The 17,263-nt window shown below is 37.4% G+C and overlaps 1 protein-coding gene across 1 annotated transcript in view; it reads left to right on the plus strand.

Moving 5' to 3' along the window:
* The first annotated feature begins 350 nt into the window (after positions 1 to 350).
* ctage5 (CTAGE family, member 5) overlaps positions 351 to 17,263 on the plus strand; it is a 53,170-nt gene continuing 36,257 nt past the window's right edge. Inside the window, exons 1-5 of the mRNA XM_043698441.1 lie at positions 351 to 356; positions 875 to 961; positions 2,625 to 7,023; positions 12,919 to 13,320; positions 13,422 to 13,525. Coding sequence (XP_043554376.1) covers positions 351 to 356; positions 875 to 961; positions 2,625 to 7,023; positions 12,919 to 13,320; positions 13,422 to 13,525 — 4,998 coding nt within the window. The remainder of the gene's footprint in view (positions 357 to 874; positions 962 to 2,624; positions 7,024 to 12,918; positions 13,321 to 13,421; positions 13,526 to 17,263) is intronic.

The raw sequence follows: 17,263 nt of genomic DNA on the forward strand, positions 1-17,263 counted from the left end.
AAATTCCTGCCTGTCTTTGCTGTCTCTGTAACCAATTCCAGCCCTTCAGGAATTCTGTGTTTCCACAACCCTGGCTACTGGTGTTTTATGTGCTTCTTTTGCCCACCATTGATGACCATGCCTTCAGAAAGTAAAACTATGAGCTCTCAAATTCCCCCTCTGAATCTTGTCACCTCTCTACCAGTCTGCCCTGCTTTAAGATGGTCCTTAATACATTTTGACAAAGACTTTAAACACCTGTTCCAATATCTCCTTTGGCTCATTGTCAATTTTTATTTGATCACGTTCCCTTGAAAATATATTGCTTCATTAAAGACACTACATAACCCCAAGTGTGTTTGTTAAACACAATGAATGTAATAGAATTAATCGTTGCATTGCTTGCCTATTCAGTGAATTTATATAGTCCCAAGACCATAAAAAAGTACTTCCTTCTTTATGCAATGCTTTCAGTAACTAGAAATGAGTTGCTTTGTGTTCATCAAGTTTGATAAGTATGAACCTAAGTTTTTGTATGTAGTGCATCGTGGAAAAAGGGTTTCGTCAACATTGTTTAGTTTTTTTTATGACTCAGAGTACGTACAGTTTTCCAACAATCAGGTGTTTAAAATTAAAAACAAAATATGCTACGCAAACTCAGGCAGTTTTGGAGGGAGAAACAGAGTTGGTGTTTTGAATCCAACAACTTCTTCAGAACTGGACTTGAAACATTAACCTTCTTTCTTCCTCCACAGATGCTGCCATAGATGCTGAATTCCCCAGTATTTTCTGATTTTATTTCAGCGCTAATGCATCTGCAGTGTTTTGCTTTTATCTTTATGCAAACCTTTATGACTTTCTTCAGTTAACTTGTAATGACTTTCTTCTATTTTAGATAGGAAAACAGTTTGGGTATTTTCCAAAAGATGCAGTTCAAGTTGAAGATGTATTAGTGTCAACTGAAATAGAACTACCAACCAAGGTAACCAGTGAATGAATGTACTTAAGTCTAGCTTTATGTTTGCTGCATTAAACATTTCATGACAATATCCTCCTGCAAAGTTTTCAAATGTTAATTTTTAGATCCACCCAAATGACACTGAATCATGCCAGAACATGGTTTAGTCCAGAGCAGAAATATTTGTAAAGTGAGTTTTGAGAAGATTTGTAGCTCAGGTTGAGGTTTTAGATGTAGGTTTGCTCGCTGAGCTGAAAGGTTAATTTCCAGACGTTTCGTTATCTTACTAGGTAACATCTTCAGTGGACCTCATGTGAAGCAATGCTGAAAATTCCTGCTTTCTATTTATATGTTTGGGTTTTTTTGGTTGATAATGTCATTTCCTGTGGTGATGTTATTTCCTGTGATAAAGTCACTTCCTGTTCCTTTTCTCGGGGGTGGTAGATGAGATCTAACTCGATGCATTTGTTGATAGTGTTCCGGTTGGAATGCCATGCTTCTAGGAATTCTCGTGCGTGTCTTTGTTTGGCTTGTCCTAGGATGGATGTGTTGTCCCAGTCGAAGTGATGTTCTTCCTCATCTGTTTCTGGATGTGTTATAGAAACCCTAGGCACTCTCCCCTACATCAAGGACATCTCGGAAATGACTGCCAGACTTCTCAGACCCCTTGGCATCATGGTAGCCCACAAACCCACCAACACACTAAAACAGCAGCTAATGAACTTGAAAGACCCTATAGAGACAATCAGAAAAACTAATGTCATTTACAAAATACCGTGCAAGGACTGTAACAAACACTACATTGGACAAACAGGCAGAAAACTAGCCACCAGGATACATGAACACCAACTAGCCATAAAAAGACATGACCCTCTCTCACTAGTATCCTCACATACGGATGAGGAAAGACACCACTTCGACTGGGACAATACATCCATCCTAGGACAAGCCAAACAAAGACATGCACAAGAATTCCTAGAAGCATGGTATTCCAACCGGAACTCTATCAACAAACACATCGAGTTAGACCCCATCTACCACCCCCTGAGAAAAGGAACTGGAAGTGACTTCATTACAGGAAGTAACATCACCACAGGAAATGACATCACCAACCAAAAAAAAACCCAGACATATAAATAGAAAGCAGGAATTTTCAGCATTGCTTCGCATGAGGTCCACTGAAGATGTTACCTAGTAAGGTAACAAAACGTCTGGAAATTATACTTTCAGCTCAGCAAGCAAACCTACATCCAACATTTGTAAAGTATTACCCTGGAATAAAAAAAAAATGCTAATTCTGAACAGTCAATCTGAAAACTGTAGGCAGAACTTCCTCAGCGAACTCACAGTAACAAATGTGTTTCACATCAGATCTATCTTTTATTGTAATACAAACTAAAATGTATAATTTTTTTCTGATTATTGCTAACTTTCATTTCAACTTTCATTTTCAATTCTTTAACATAAGCTATAGTTAGAACTTTATTCAGAATATTCTTCTCAAAGTAAGCTTTCTATCTTAGTATTTCTTAATCTTCTCTTTATCATCGAGGTATTTATTCCATTGTCAATGCCTGCATCTAAATTAAAACAACCCACAGAATAAGCACAGAAAAACAAAAGGTTGTGCATGGATCCTAAATCAGGGTTATAAACTTAAGACTATGAATGTTTTATTTTTCCCCAGGAAAGTGACTTCCTTTGTCTTGATGGTGGTGATTATTACATCGAAAGTGAAGAAACTGATTCAGTTAGTGATGAATATGGGGAAAATTCAAACTCAGAAGAAATAAAATCCATATTAGGACATCAGTCTGAGTCCAACATAAACAGCCAGGATTACAAAGGTAATTCTGCTAAAGATGAACTTGTGGACAATTTAATTAATCTTTATAAAGAGCAGTTTCAAAGAACACATCATGCTGCAGATGATGCTGTTTTAGAGATGACACCTAGTAACGAACAAATTGAACCAAGTCTAGCAACTGATGTGATTGGACAAGTCAATGAGTTTCATTCAGCAGCTGATAATCTGAATCAATTAAATGAAGCAAGTGCCTCCAAACACACAGATAACAATGAATTAAAATCAGAAACAGGTCCTGAATCTGTGTACAGTCAACACATTGCCCCAGAAAGTGAACTTTCAGGGCAGGAGATCAGAGAAAAACCTGCTATCACATCTGAAAGCAACGAAGAATCTAAATTTCTGCAAGAAGCATCTAGTTGGATTGGATCTAGAATTAGCGGGTGGTTTGGTTCAAAAAACGATCTGGATAAAAAGCCTGTGGAACTGATAAACACCTTTAAAAGTCGAAAAATTGCATTAGGTGATGCTGAAGATACTCCAGCATATGAAGCAATGGATGATCAAATTAATGAGCATTTCAAGGACAAAGAAAACCTTGGTTCTGAAACTTCATCCTGGATTGGTGATTTGTCCAAATTGTTCAGCTTCACTAGTGATTCACCAGAAGATGCTTTATCCAGTGATGATGATAAAAGTAGAGAAGAGCTTGAAAATATAAATTCATTTTCTGTTGATGATTCAACAGTCCCAAGTAAAAGTGAGATACCTAACCTGGAAAACAAAACACCTGACCTTTCAGTTCCAAGTGAAATAAAGCTACAATCTAGTAGTTCAGAGAAAATATCAAAAGATACCAGCAGAGCTACTCACAATTTAATGGATAATGATCAGTTGATATTTAATTATACGGACAAAGCATGGGCTGGTCAAACTGGTACAGGTGAGAATTCAGGCATATCCAAAGAAACAGAAAATGTTGGAGTAAAGAATCCAACAGATAAAGATGGATCAAAAACATGGTGGTTTGACTTTAATACTGCAAGGAAAACATTTAGATTTAATGAAAACAATGGAGAGCAGACTTCCAAGACATCAGAAGGAACACAAGACAGTGCTGTTAACAAAGATTCTATAAGAGGCACTGATAGATCAAAACCATCACCATGGTATCACTTTGGTTTGAGTGAGACATTCGGCTTTAGTCAAGGCAATGAGGATCAGTTGGCTTCCAATTTGCAAGAAGAAACAAAGAAATGTATCACTGAAAGCAACAAAAACACAATGAATAGTGAATCTGAAGTTTGTTCTCCCATACTTGTAGTGGATCAAGCTCCAAGAGAAAGAGAGGCATTGATTGTTGATTCATTAATAAATGAAGAACCAATCCACTATCCAGAAATAAATCTCTGTAAAATGGAGAATGATATTAATTGCCTCTCTGAAGACTTGCAACAGACTGCAAAGGAACCTGGGGTAATAAAAAGTGAAAACACTCAAAAGGTACATTCTACAAATAGTTTAGAAAATAGTTTCAGATTTGATGGCACAGCATCAAAGCTTAAAGATATTTGGAAACTAGAAGTTCAAAATCTACAAGAGCAACATTCAATGATGGATTCAAAATTGGTAGGAGATAATAAACCTTTGACTCAGAAAAGTATCCATAAAGAACAATATCTGCAAGAACATTTAAAAATTCCTTCAGTAGTTAAACAATCTAACTCAGATTATATGAGGTCAATGACACATAAAGATCTACAAACTAAAGAAACATCACACAGTAAACACAATTTCTTGCACAGCCAGGATCTAATTTCATCAATAGGAGAATTTGGTGTTGAAAGTAAAGATCAAGCTTTAGAATTTGGACTGCATAAGGAAGAACAACATTTAACATTGGATCCTGAATTGCCGCCTACTGGAGATCGAAGTTCAGAAAGTACAGTCACAAACTCCGCAAAACCTTCAGCATTGGACAAATTACAGGCTGAAGAAACTTTACAACATAATTTAGTTTCTGATTCGGAATCAAATTTACTTCTTTCAAATGCTGCTAATTCTATGTCACAGAATACCTTACAGAATAAAGACAATTTTTCACAGGAAAACAAATTAATAAAGTCGGACTCCCAACAAATTACTGTGACAGATAGGGATCAATATCCAGAAAAAGAATTGCCACATGAACAACTAATCTCACAACAGCAACATATTGAATCAACCATGGAACTGGAACAGCTTGGTATTTCAGATGAAAATAAGCTATTATCCCATACGCAAACTTTTAATGAACAGCAAACTTTAAATTCTGAATTTGATGAACTTACTACCTCTGGTCAAGATATTCCTTCTTCACAGAATGAATTGGGGAACAAAGAATGCATCACAGAAGGAAAGCACATAACATCAGCAAAGCAGGAAATTTTAGATAATTATAATCCTTTATCACAGAATGAAAAACAAGCATTAGAGGAAAGGCATCCATCAAGTTTGGTTGATAAGAAGATCACAGTTATAAATACCTATGGTCCTTCCTTAAAAGAACAAATGTGTGATGAAGCCCAGAGAGTACTGTCTCTTCAGCCAGCTTCAGATCCTACTCACACTTTGCCACAGGAAGAATTTTACAGTGGCAGCAACACCTTGCAACAACAAGCCCCAGTATCAGACTCTGAATCCAGTCAGTTTACTTTGGATCATGGTGAAGCTGAATTACGGCACTGTTTGCATGAAGAAGAGCATGTCTTCAAAGAGTGTCTGCCCATAAAACCTGAATCTAATCAGGCTGCTCCAGATATTGAGAAATCCCTTTTACTGAAAAAATGTGATGGGCAAGACTTGCAAGAATACCAAATAAGTTGTACTTCTGAATCTAACTGGCTTTCTGTCTCAGATCATAGTAAAAATGCATTGTCTGAAAAATTGCATGTGCATGAGGAAATTCTCCAGGCAAGTATTTTGACACTTCAACAGTCTGAAAAACATACTGATTCAGATAAAGATAGACTTCTGTTAAATGAAAAAATGAATGATAAACACCATGCTTTACAGACACAATGTATAATTTCAGATTTAGCATTAAAACCGCTTACTACAATAGATAATACAGAATCCTTATTGCAAGACAAAAAACAAACTTTATCAGATCAGTTATCAAGTTCACAAGTTGAAGAGCTCACTGTTTCAAATGATGGCAAAACCTTGAAACAGGAAAACCCTTTCCATCAACAAAACAACATGGGAGATAAAATAACTTTAGAATCAGAACAATCCGTTGTATTACATTCCACAGAGGAGTTATCACAAGAAGAAACAAAAGTAACCAAAGTTAATAGTAACACAACCTTACATAGTGAAAAAAGAAACAAGATGCATAAAACTAATGTGGAACTTGTGAATTCACTGCTTTCTGAGAATATGAATCTTACTGGAGTAAGTTTCAGTAGGGCTGAGGACACTGATACTAAAGTTGAACCACAACTGATTATCAAGGAAACAAGGACAGTTGAAACAAATGACAACCATAGAGAGATTAAGAATACAATAAGTGAAAAAGCAACACAACCATTGATTGATCCTATAACCCCAAACCTGTGGGAAGAAAAAACATTGAGTGATTCTGAAGAGCTGTCAGATATCTCCACTCCTAAAAGTCTATATACAAGTCAGTTAAGCACAACAGTAATGCCTAATCCAGATGGTGCCAATGAAAATATAAATCCAGCTATTTCTGCAAGTGCTGAAAATGAACATAGAACAAGACATGTGACTGATGAAGAAATAACAATAGTGAGAGATGTTGAATTCAGTGATGACCAAACCAGCAGTTCCTCATTCTGGGGAAGGCAGTCACCTTTAGAAGAAGTAAATAAACCATTTGAAAAACTCAGAGTAAGGCATACATCATCTGACATCTTAAACCTAAATAGTAATCTTAAATTATTAAAAAAGCAAATGGGTATTGCTCATCTGCAGCATTTGGAAAGATGTTTTGATAAAACAAAGCTCTTATGGTTGGAAGAAATTCTTGAACAGTTAGAGAATGAGAATTGCAATAATGGTTTTAATAACATTCTCCAAAAAGTGAACACTTTTGAAGATAGTTTCTGGCAAAACAAAGACTTCACATGTGACAAGAATGATGCAAACATTGAATATATAATGATTGAAAGACAACATGATGAAGATACAGAGATGTTTCAAAAGCTACAAGATATCCTAACTGCCATCAAAATGAAATGCACCTCAAATATCTCTAGTTCAAGCACCATTGAAGGTATTGGATAATAAGTTAATGGGAATGATGCAATTTCGAACAAACATCTTTGTATGTTTTTTAAGGAAAAGAGATCAAATACTTTTCAAATGTATATTTAATTTATATTTTGGAAAATTTCATTTGCACATTGTTAGCACTGTAAAAGGGCCACGCATCAATTTCAGTTGAGGAAAACACAATCACTTGCAGTGCTCCATCACTGATTCACTCTCACCTACAATAGTGATTTTTCTTTTCAGTTTCTCAAATCAGGCATTCTTGCATCTTTCTGTGTAATTTACATTGCCAGGAAGGTGATGGTGTAATGGTTCTGTCACTGGACTAGTAAATACAGGAGAGAACAATAGCAAATCCAGCCGTCTTGACCCTACAAAATTCTCCTTACTAATACCTTGGGCCCTGTTGACTTAGTCAAGCTACATCGTGACATGTCACATTCACGCAATGATACCTTACGGACAATATCAAAGACACCACCATCTCTGGGTATGCCCTGACACAGCAGAAAGATAGACTGACCAAAGGTAGTGGCACAGTCTGGAGGAAGTTGCCCTGGAAGTTCTCAATATTGACTGTTGAAGCCATGAAGTCTCATGACATCAGGTCAATAAACCATGGTCAGTTAATCTTCCTTCTGATTACCACGAACAAACTCCTCCATGGATGAATCAATATTTCTCCGTGTTAAACACCACTTTGGAGGAAACTGGGGGTGGCAATGGCACAAAATGCACTCTGGATGAGGGACTTCAGTGTCTATCGGTAGCTCAGTTGTCCCACTACACACTGAATTAATAGAGTCCGATACAATGTTGCAGCAAGACCAGGTATGCAGCTGTTGCTGACTAAACCCTCAAGAGGGAAAAACATACTTGACCTGATCCTCACCAATCTGCCAATGCAGATTGACAGTATCCTTGAAGTATCAATCATAGAGTACTTGTGGAGATAGAGTCCTGTCACCACATCAAGGATATCCTCTATTACATTAAAGTCAGAAGTACACGACACCAGGTTAGAGTCCATCGATTTATTCCATGTGATATCAAGAAACGGCTGAGGGCACTGGATACTGCAAGGGTTTGGGCCCTGACAACATTCGGATAATGTTACTGTACACTGGTGTTCCAGACCTAGCCAGGCCCCTAGCCAAGCGGTTCCAGTACCACTGAAACACTAGTTCCTGCCTAACAATGTGGAAAATTGTCCAGGAATGTCCATGTACTTAAAAAGCAAGACAAATCCAACCCAGCCAATCACACAAGCACATTTTTAAGCATTAATCGGACACAGGAAATTTGAGAAGAAAATTCCCCTACCATTTTTCCAGAACTTGATGGGAATGCTGTCTTTGTAAGCACAACCAAGATTAGCTCGCTGAATCCAAGCTAGCAATTGGAATCTGGACGTTCATCGTTATTGCTTACTAACACTACATCCTGAGCTTTGGGCATGGCATGCTTAATAACTTACTGCAGTGCAAAACTACTTGCAAATATTTGAGTTTTTATATTATTCATGAAATTCAAGTTGTTGTTTATTGCACTGTGAAAAGATTAATACATGGTCTCAGAACAAACAGCCATTCTATAAACAGTGTGAGTTACAGTTGCCCATAGAAAAGGCAATATGGTACAACAAAATGCTCATTTTGAAATATATTATATTCCTTCTCTCTTAAATATATAATATATTAAATGTAAAGGTACAAAAGTTCCCAGAAAGCAGTATAACTAAATCATACCTGAACATTTAGCAGATTGGTTTGCAAACTCATTTTACTATAATCAAAATTACTACCAGAGTAATTTACATGTTTGAAGAATGTTCTTTCCTAAACAACAGTATGTGTTTCACAAAATACTATTATTTGACAATCAATAATGGAAAGAACACTCTTTTATTCTTTCTTCTAATAAACTTTTTAATTAGTATCCTTCCATTTCCATTAGCTTGTCTCTGCTCTCTTAGCATCTCTGACTGTGCCAAGCCTGAACTTTGACTTTGACTATTAGTCTGCATAATAGTTGGGATTGTGACATTGATTGATTTTAATCAAAAACCCTGATTAACTTTGCTGTGCTGTTGGATTCTATTATCCCCACAAGCTCTCAGTTCCTTTGTGACTCATTTTCTTTTCGACTTTCCCTTTCTGAGGAAATGGGATTTTTGGAGGTTTTCCATGCTTTCTTTTGTCAGTTTTCCTCTTTTAAGCAAAAGATCTACTGTCACTGACTCTGATGGAGTCTGTCTATAATATGAATGCTAGTCTCCTTACAACAATTCCAATCACAAACTTCTTATCATCTCAATTGCTTTTCACCACTACCTTCTGACCAAGCATTAGCTGTCTGTAAGTTTCACACAGGTGTATTAGGACACATCTTCACTTTATCTTGCTTTTCTCTTGCTATGAGACTTAAACAAACTAAACTTGGTCCTAGAAATGTTTTTAAACACTCAATCATAGTGAGCAATCTCTTGTAGATTGTGGGGAATCGTTTCAAGAGAACAGAAAATTGTCCAGCCGGTGCTGAAGAGACACGTTGTCTAGTTGATCCTAGCAAATACTAGCAAATGCTTCTATTTGACTGAGCTGCTGACTGAAAATCTTTAATATTGTACTGATGGTTCATTTATAATTTTTACTCAAAAACCATGTTATACTCTTTTAGCACTTCCTCATTGATGATCATTCACTTACCAATGCTTACCATCACGAACGTATCTCAGTTTAAACATATTTTCTTAACTATAGCTGGAAAAAGACACTACGTGAGGATGACGTATCTTAAACTTGAGCATATTCTGGAAACTACATGCAATATACAGGCTTTCTGTTCTTTGCAGAAATAAAGCACACACCATGCACCTGTTTCCACTCACTGAAATAACTGATGGCCATTCTCTGGTCAATCAGAGTCAACCTGCTTGGTTTAAAAGTTAAACAAAACTTGGCAGTTAACTGTCATGTAGTCATCTAACTAGGGCATTCCTCATATCAACACCTCTACCAATCAGAGTCCACTTGCCAACCAATCAACATTCTTCGCTTATAAAAGATAAATCTTTCCACTCTACTTTGATATTTCTTCTGAATTGTCCTGATAACTGCACAATGAAAGCATTTGGGATTTTTAAATATTATTTATTCAAGGGATGTGGAATTTACTAGCTGGGTCAGCATCATTGTTCTTCTTTAGTTATCCTACAGTAGATCATGGTGAGTTGCATTTTTAACTATTGTAGTCCAAACAGTGTAGTTATACCCATAGTATTGCTGCATTTTGGAAAGGCAAATCAGGGCTCGACTTTTATACTTAATGGTATGGTCATGGGAGTGTTGCTGAAAAAAGAGACCTTGGAGTGCAGGTTCATAGTTCATTGAAAGTGAAGTCTCAGGTCGATAGAATAGTGAAGAAGGCTTTTGGTGTGCTTGCATTGGTCAGTGCATTGAATATGGGATGTCGTGTTGCAGCTGTTTAGGCCACTTTTGGAATACTGCATGCATTTCTAATCTTCCTGCTATAGGAAGGATATTGTGAAACTTGAACGGGTTTGGAAAAGATTTACAAGTATGTTGCCAGGATTAGAGGGTTTCACCTACAGGGAGAGGTTGAATAGGCTGGGGTTATTTTCCCTGGAACATTGGAGGATGAGAGGTGACCATATAGATGTTTATAAAATCATGTGAGGCATGGATAGGGTAAATAGACAAGGTTTTTTCCCTGGTGTGGGGGCATCCAAAACTAAAGGGATAGGTTTAAGATGAGAGGGGAAGGATTTAAAAGGGACCTAAGGTGCAATGTTTTCATGCAGAGGGTGGTGCATGCTTGGAATGAGCTGCCAGAGGAAGTGGTGGAGGCTGGTACAATTACAACATTTAAAAGGCATTTGGATTGGGTATATGAATAGGAAGGGTTTAGAGAGATTTGGGCCAAGTGCTGGCAAATGGGACTAGACTAATTTAGCATATCTGGTCAGCAGGGACAAGTTGGATCGAAGGGTTTGTTTCAATGCTATACATCTCTATAACTCTACTATGCTGCCTGACCTGTTGCGCTTTTCCAGCAACACATTTTTAAGCTTTGATCTCCAGCATCTGCAGTCCTCACTTTCTATGGTTAGGAAGACAGATTCAGGATTTTGATAGAGAAAAATTCAAGTAACAGCAATATATTTTTAAGTCATGATGGTGACTCTCCTCTAGTATTTCCAATAGCAAATAGCAGGAGGCATTGTCGTATTTTACGCTAACAGTAACTTGAACTAACACTAGAATAATTGGAATAACTTGGTCGGTTTCACACAAGTTTTGATTAATGGACTATGAATTTTTATATTCTTCTGAGATAACAGACAGTGCTGCTGCTGTATCAATGAAGAAACAAGTTGTAAATCTCAGACTTTAAGTCTTATTGCCTACATTATTATTATGTGGAGGTGCTGGTGTTGGACTGGGGTGGACAAAGTTAAAAATCACACAACACCAGGTTATATTCCAACAGGTTTATTTGGAAGTACTAGCTTCCAGACCGCTGCTCCTTCATCAGGTAACTAGTTGAGCAGGGTCATAAGACACAGAATTTAAAGCAAAAGATCTCAATGTCATGCTATTAAAATTGTATATTGAATAATTTGAACAATTTGCAGGAAACATTGGTTAGATACACCTCAAAAGCATAGGCTTTACTGCGATGAGAAAAACATTTACTTTATTCTCATCTCCTATTTTATTCTCATCTCCTATTTTATTCATTTTCTGCCAAATGTGAAACCTTGGCTTGGAATTACATCAGTCCTGTTTGTTAAATTTGAATTCCCCTATTGCTCTTAAGTAACTTAAGTCTCTTCAACTAAGTACAGAGAAGTTAAACATGATGCGTACATTGTGCAATCTTTCAAATTGCTCAAACTTCCTCAGAGTTAACTTTAGGTGTTCCAAAGATGTGTTACAATGTTCTCCAGTCCTTAATTTCTCAACCGAAATACAATAGAAAATTTCTACCCAGCATCATAATCATCTTTGAGATAAGATTCAGGAGTGGATTTACAGTAAGCAATCATGACACAAACAATTTCATTTACACTTTCCAACATAAAAGGCAATCTAGCAAGCTTAGAACTTGCAATATACCACACACACATTTAAATAACACCATATTCAGAAGAATGTATTGGTCTCTCATGGTTGTAAAATACAATGGAGCAGTGATGTGCAATGCAGTGGTGTCTCACAGGTCTAATTCTAAACTTATATGCATATCAATATTGCCAAGGAGACAATCATTTCCTTGTTCGATGGGAGGCAAGTCAGAAATGGCATTTCCCAGTCTATTCTAAAGCTGGGTTTGGTGTGGCTCAATGTCATACTTTGTGGTAATGCTCTTTGAGGTGACTTGAGATGTTTTGTTATGCTAAAAGTGTCAATGAATTTACATTGATTTTGCTGATGGAATGGTAAAAATCCAAAGTGCCCTGCTTGATCTCTCAACCCAAAAATGATGCATCAATTTAGAGTCAAACGGAGAGAAAATTCAAAGTATAGAGAATAAACAGTCTTTGGAAGAAAACAGAAATGTTGTATTAGCATAATTAAGTTTTCATGAATTAAGAGTTTTTAGATGTCAGTTTTATGTTATCATGCTTCCTACAATAATTGATCCTCCCCAATTTTCCAGTGTTTGCGAAACAATGCATTAATTTGAACTGTTTTGTTTGTCTCAAAAATTCTAATCCAAAAATAATATTTATCCCTAATTCATGATGTGCATCACAATCTCTGCTAGCATTTTTGATATCAGTTTTCAGGCCATCAAAATCAGAGAGTCATTTCTTCATACCACTACAGAATACTAGAGACAACAAGTACTTTAAATCTTTATTTTACAGATGCTTTCAGTTCTGGAGATATTTTGAAGGCTGGTGTTACAAATAATGAGCCAATTTCAGATATTTCTCGTGAGAATGGTCACACTAACAAAGATATCCAGGAGCAGAAGACAGCCAAAGATATTACTTCAGAAGTTACAGAGACACCAACATTGGAAATGCCTCTGTTAAACTTATCAGAAAAAATACCAGATTTGGAGAAAGCAGCTGTCAAAACTATGATGGAAACTAAGTTAGGAAATCAAATACAGAAAAAGTCACATGATATTAAGACAGAGGAAAGAATTTATGACAAAATAGAAGAGAAAATGGCATCCTCATCTTTGAATAAAGATTTTGAGGTTAAAAAATCATCAGGAATCATCAATTCAAAAATCAAAGTTGCAAGTGAAAATAATAATGGTAAGCGTAAAGAATGAAACCTATTGGTGTACATGATTTTATATGAAGTCTAAAGACAATTTGAATTATTTTACTTTATTATTTAATTTTGTTCTTAACAGAATATAAGCCGAGTGTCAAGAATATAGATTTCCACAAAGTAGCCAGTGTGTTTGACCTTGATTTCCAGGCTATCCAGATAGCAACTGACCAGTTCATCAACAATGTAAGTAACACTTCATATCGTGATGCACAAAGAGCTGGGGCTACAACTTCAGTGCTTCTGTTGCATATTGTTTCATTCAAATATATATATATTTAATTTCCTTTAATTTTAGAACTTACAAGTTTTTGTTTTTTTCCCCTCTCTCTACTCACCTTTCCTATTTTGCTTTATACTTGAGTAAGATGCTACTGACGCAGTAACTTATTCAGTTGCTCACCTATCACATCTGAGCCTTGGCATTTACCAACAAAACCACTCAAATCTAATCTGTCCACACAACATCCAAAAACATGGCAAATGTTAAAGGTTTGAGGAGCAACTGAAAACAAGGGATTCTGGAGAGGCAGTGATTTAGGGAGAAAATTCTAGTGTTTATGACCAAGGCATTCGAAGACATGGCTACTGAGGGTGGAACAATTAACATTAAGTTGTGCAAGAGACTAGAATTGAAGATATTTCCACACGTTTTTAGAGCTGAAGAGGTTTAAAATCAGTGTTTATGGATTGCAAAACAACCAGTCATGAGAACATTGAAGTAGTCAAGTTTCAAGATGACAAAAGCATAAATCAGCGTTTTGACAGTAGATATGCTGAAGGGGCAGGGAAATGCAATAAATTGGAGCTGTAGGTATTGCCTTTGCAATGGAGTATCATCTTATTTAACCCTGAGCACTTGTTCAATCTCATATCCATTCCATCACCAATACCATAGCTCTTATAGGATTAGGGAAAATTTATTTATTTCAAGTATTGTGGACTTTGGAGTTTATTTTCAGCAAGGCTATCACATGACTGGTGATAACTACTGGCTTTGCTGTAAGTTCCTGCTGAAGCTGTTTTGAAAGATGACTGGCTTGAAGAGGTTCTTGTTTTATCTGGTTCAGTTGGAAGAAAGCATACTAAGAAGCAGTTACTCAGCTGGTCTTTCCAATTTCTAAAAAAAAAATACTCTTCAGTTAAGGATGACACTTATTTGGTCTTTTGAAAGAGTGATTGAATAAACATCTCAAGATTGAGTATAGCTGAAAAAAGACACATTTTTGTCAAAGCATTGTGAATTAGTTATGCTGTGTGAGCACTGGTGGGTTGGCATGTAGCCTCTGTTCACTAGTTAGTAATGAATGACAGATAACTGTTAAGTTTTGTCTGAATTGTAAACAAGGCATTGACTCGTGAATTCTCCATGACAATGCCTCTACCAAGAAGAGGCCACGTGCCAACCTACCAGTGCTTATACAGTATATCACATTTTTCCCTTGACTTTGGACAATTCTTGAGGATTGGTGAATACCTCGCCCTGAGAAATAAGCTGGAGAATGGCTCTTGTTCTATTTTATTGAAATGGGCAGTGGCTTTCCATCTGTAAAGAACTGGACACCATGAATTAATGTATGAAGCTTCCAATACACTCAAGTACACCATACAGTGAGGTCAAATGATAATCCTTAATAATAATTGGTTGTTAGCATATTCAGCATTATGTAAAAAATGCTGTTCAATTGCAGAGGTGTATCTAATATTAGGCAATATTGTGAGTTTGTTGCTGGAAAAGCACAACAGGTCAGGCAGCATCCGAGGAGCAGGTAAAATCAACGCCTGGAGAAAGAACGCCTTATCTTCCGCCTCGGGACCCTCCAACCCCAGGGCGTCAATGTGGACTTCATCAGTTTCCTCAATTCCCCTCTCCCCACCTTACCCCAATTCCAACCTTCCACTCAGCACCGCCTCATGACCTGTCCCACCTGTCAATCTTCCTTTCTACCCATCCATTCCACCCTCCTCTCCGATTTATCACCTTTATCCCCACCTCCATCCACCTCTTGCACTCTCAGCTACCTTCTTCCAGTCCCAGCTCCCTCCCATTTATCTCTCCACCCCCGAGGCTTCCAGCGTCATTCCTGATGACGGGCTCCAGCCCAAAACGTCGATTTTCCTGCTCCTTGGATGCTGCCTGACCTGCTGTGTTTTTCTATCAACACACTTTCGACTCTAATCTCCAGCATCTGCAAATCTCACTATCTCCTAGTATTGTGAGTTTATCAAGTGTAGGTGGCTGACTACGGTCATAACCCCACTTATTGCAAACAGCCAAAGGGCTATGTTGCCTGATACGATTTGCCAGTCTTCAGAACACATAGCATAGCATCTCACCAGCACTGAAATTTACAAATTACTTATCTATGTGAAAGGCATAACACTTATTGGCTTGACAGCAACATCCAGTTAATGACGAAATTCACTCACCTAGCTACTACATAACAGCAATGTGTCAACAATTAGTTTTACCTGTTAAGACCATTAGACGTATGAACAGAACCTGGCTATTTGTCTATTCTGCTATTCATTAAGATCAGGCCTGAACTGATCATTCTTAACTGCACATCCCTGCCTTTTCCTTGTAACCTTTGATTCCTTCACTGATTAAAAGTCTGTGACAGCCTTAATGTCCAAGTCTTGAAAGCCTTCTGCAGTAAAGAATTCCATAGATACACTACCATCTGAAAGAAGAAAATTTTCCTTATTGTGGTCTTAAATGTGTGACCTCTTATTCTGAAATTATGCCCTCTGGTGCTAGACTCTTATCTACCCAGTTGCTAAAATGTTTTAAATACCTTACCTTTCCAGGGTGATTGAAGTAATATGAAGAAAAAATATACAATGTACATAGACTGTGTCTGTTTCAATGCAACACATGCTGACCACATATGCTAAACCATTAGAGCTGCAGACTCTGAAAACTTCCACCCTTTATCTTTTTCAAAATTAACCCACAGGCCAAAGTGTTTTTCTTCCAGAAACCAATCACCACACAGAAATCTGTTTTTAATTTTTACTTGAGCTATTTTTCTAAACAATGTGGTCAGAGATGTTATTACACACTTCTGGAGCAGGTGGGACTTGAACCAGGGCCTCAGTCCAGGGATAGGGATATTACCACCATGGCACAAGCGGGCCCGCACTTCTACATTACTGACTATGTATGTCAATTATCCTTTCTAAATTTTTTCATGGTATGTGAGCATCACTGTCTCAACCAGCATTTATTGGTCATCCCCAATTCCCCACTGGGTAATTCAGAATCAACCATATTGCTGAGTCTGGAGTCACATGTAGGTCAGACTTGGGAAAGAAATCAACTGTCCTAGAATTAGATAGCATTTTAGAACAATTGACAGCATCCGCTTCCCTCCTCCCCAACACCCTCCCATGCCCCCCTGGGTTAGTTCTAAATACCAGATTTTTTTAATTGAATTCTCATTTCACTATCTGCCATTGTGGGATTTAAATTCATCTACCATAACATTAATTTCTTAATTCATATATTTATGGCACCAATATTTGTTTGAACCCTGACAGAGAAAATATATTTAATTGTTCATCCTGGAAAAAGTATTTTTATTTTATGTTATGGTGAATGGAGTATTTGGACTAGAGCACTGATGCATTCCTGTGACCTCACTCATGCATTTCCCCAACTTGCCCTCGCTCATGCCCCTCCCTACCCTGCCTTTCCTCCTTTCGTAACCCCTCTCTTACCCCATCACCACCTACCTCAACAACTCCCTCACACTCCATCAACCTGCCTTCTCCTTTTCAACCGTCACCACCCCAACAATCCCACCCCTTTCCCCAAACACCTCTACCCCCTCTCCAAACTCCCTACCCTCTCTTTCTCCCTCCCCTGCTATTAATCCCTCCCAATTCTCCTTCATCTGTCCTTCCATCCTTCCCTGCCTG

This window comes from Chiloscyllium plagiosum, chromosome 10 (genome assembly GCF_004010195.1).
Source record: "Chiloscyllium plagiosum isolate BGI_BamShark_2017 chromosome 10, ASM401019v2, whole genome shotgun sequence".
NCBI classification, from domain to species: Eukaryota; Metazoa; Chordata; class Chondrichthyes; order Orectolobiformes; family Hemiscylliidae; genus Chiloscyllium; species Chiloscyllium plagiosum.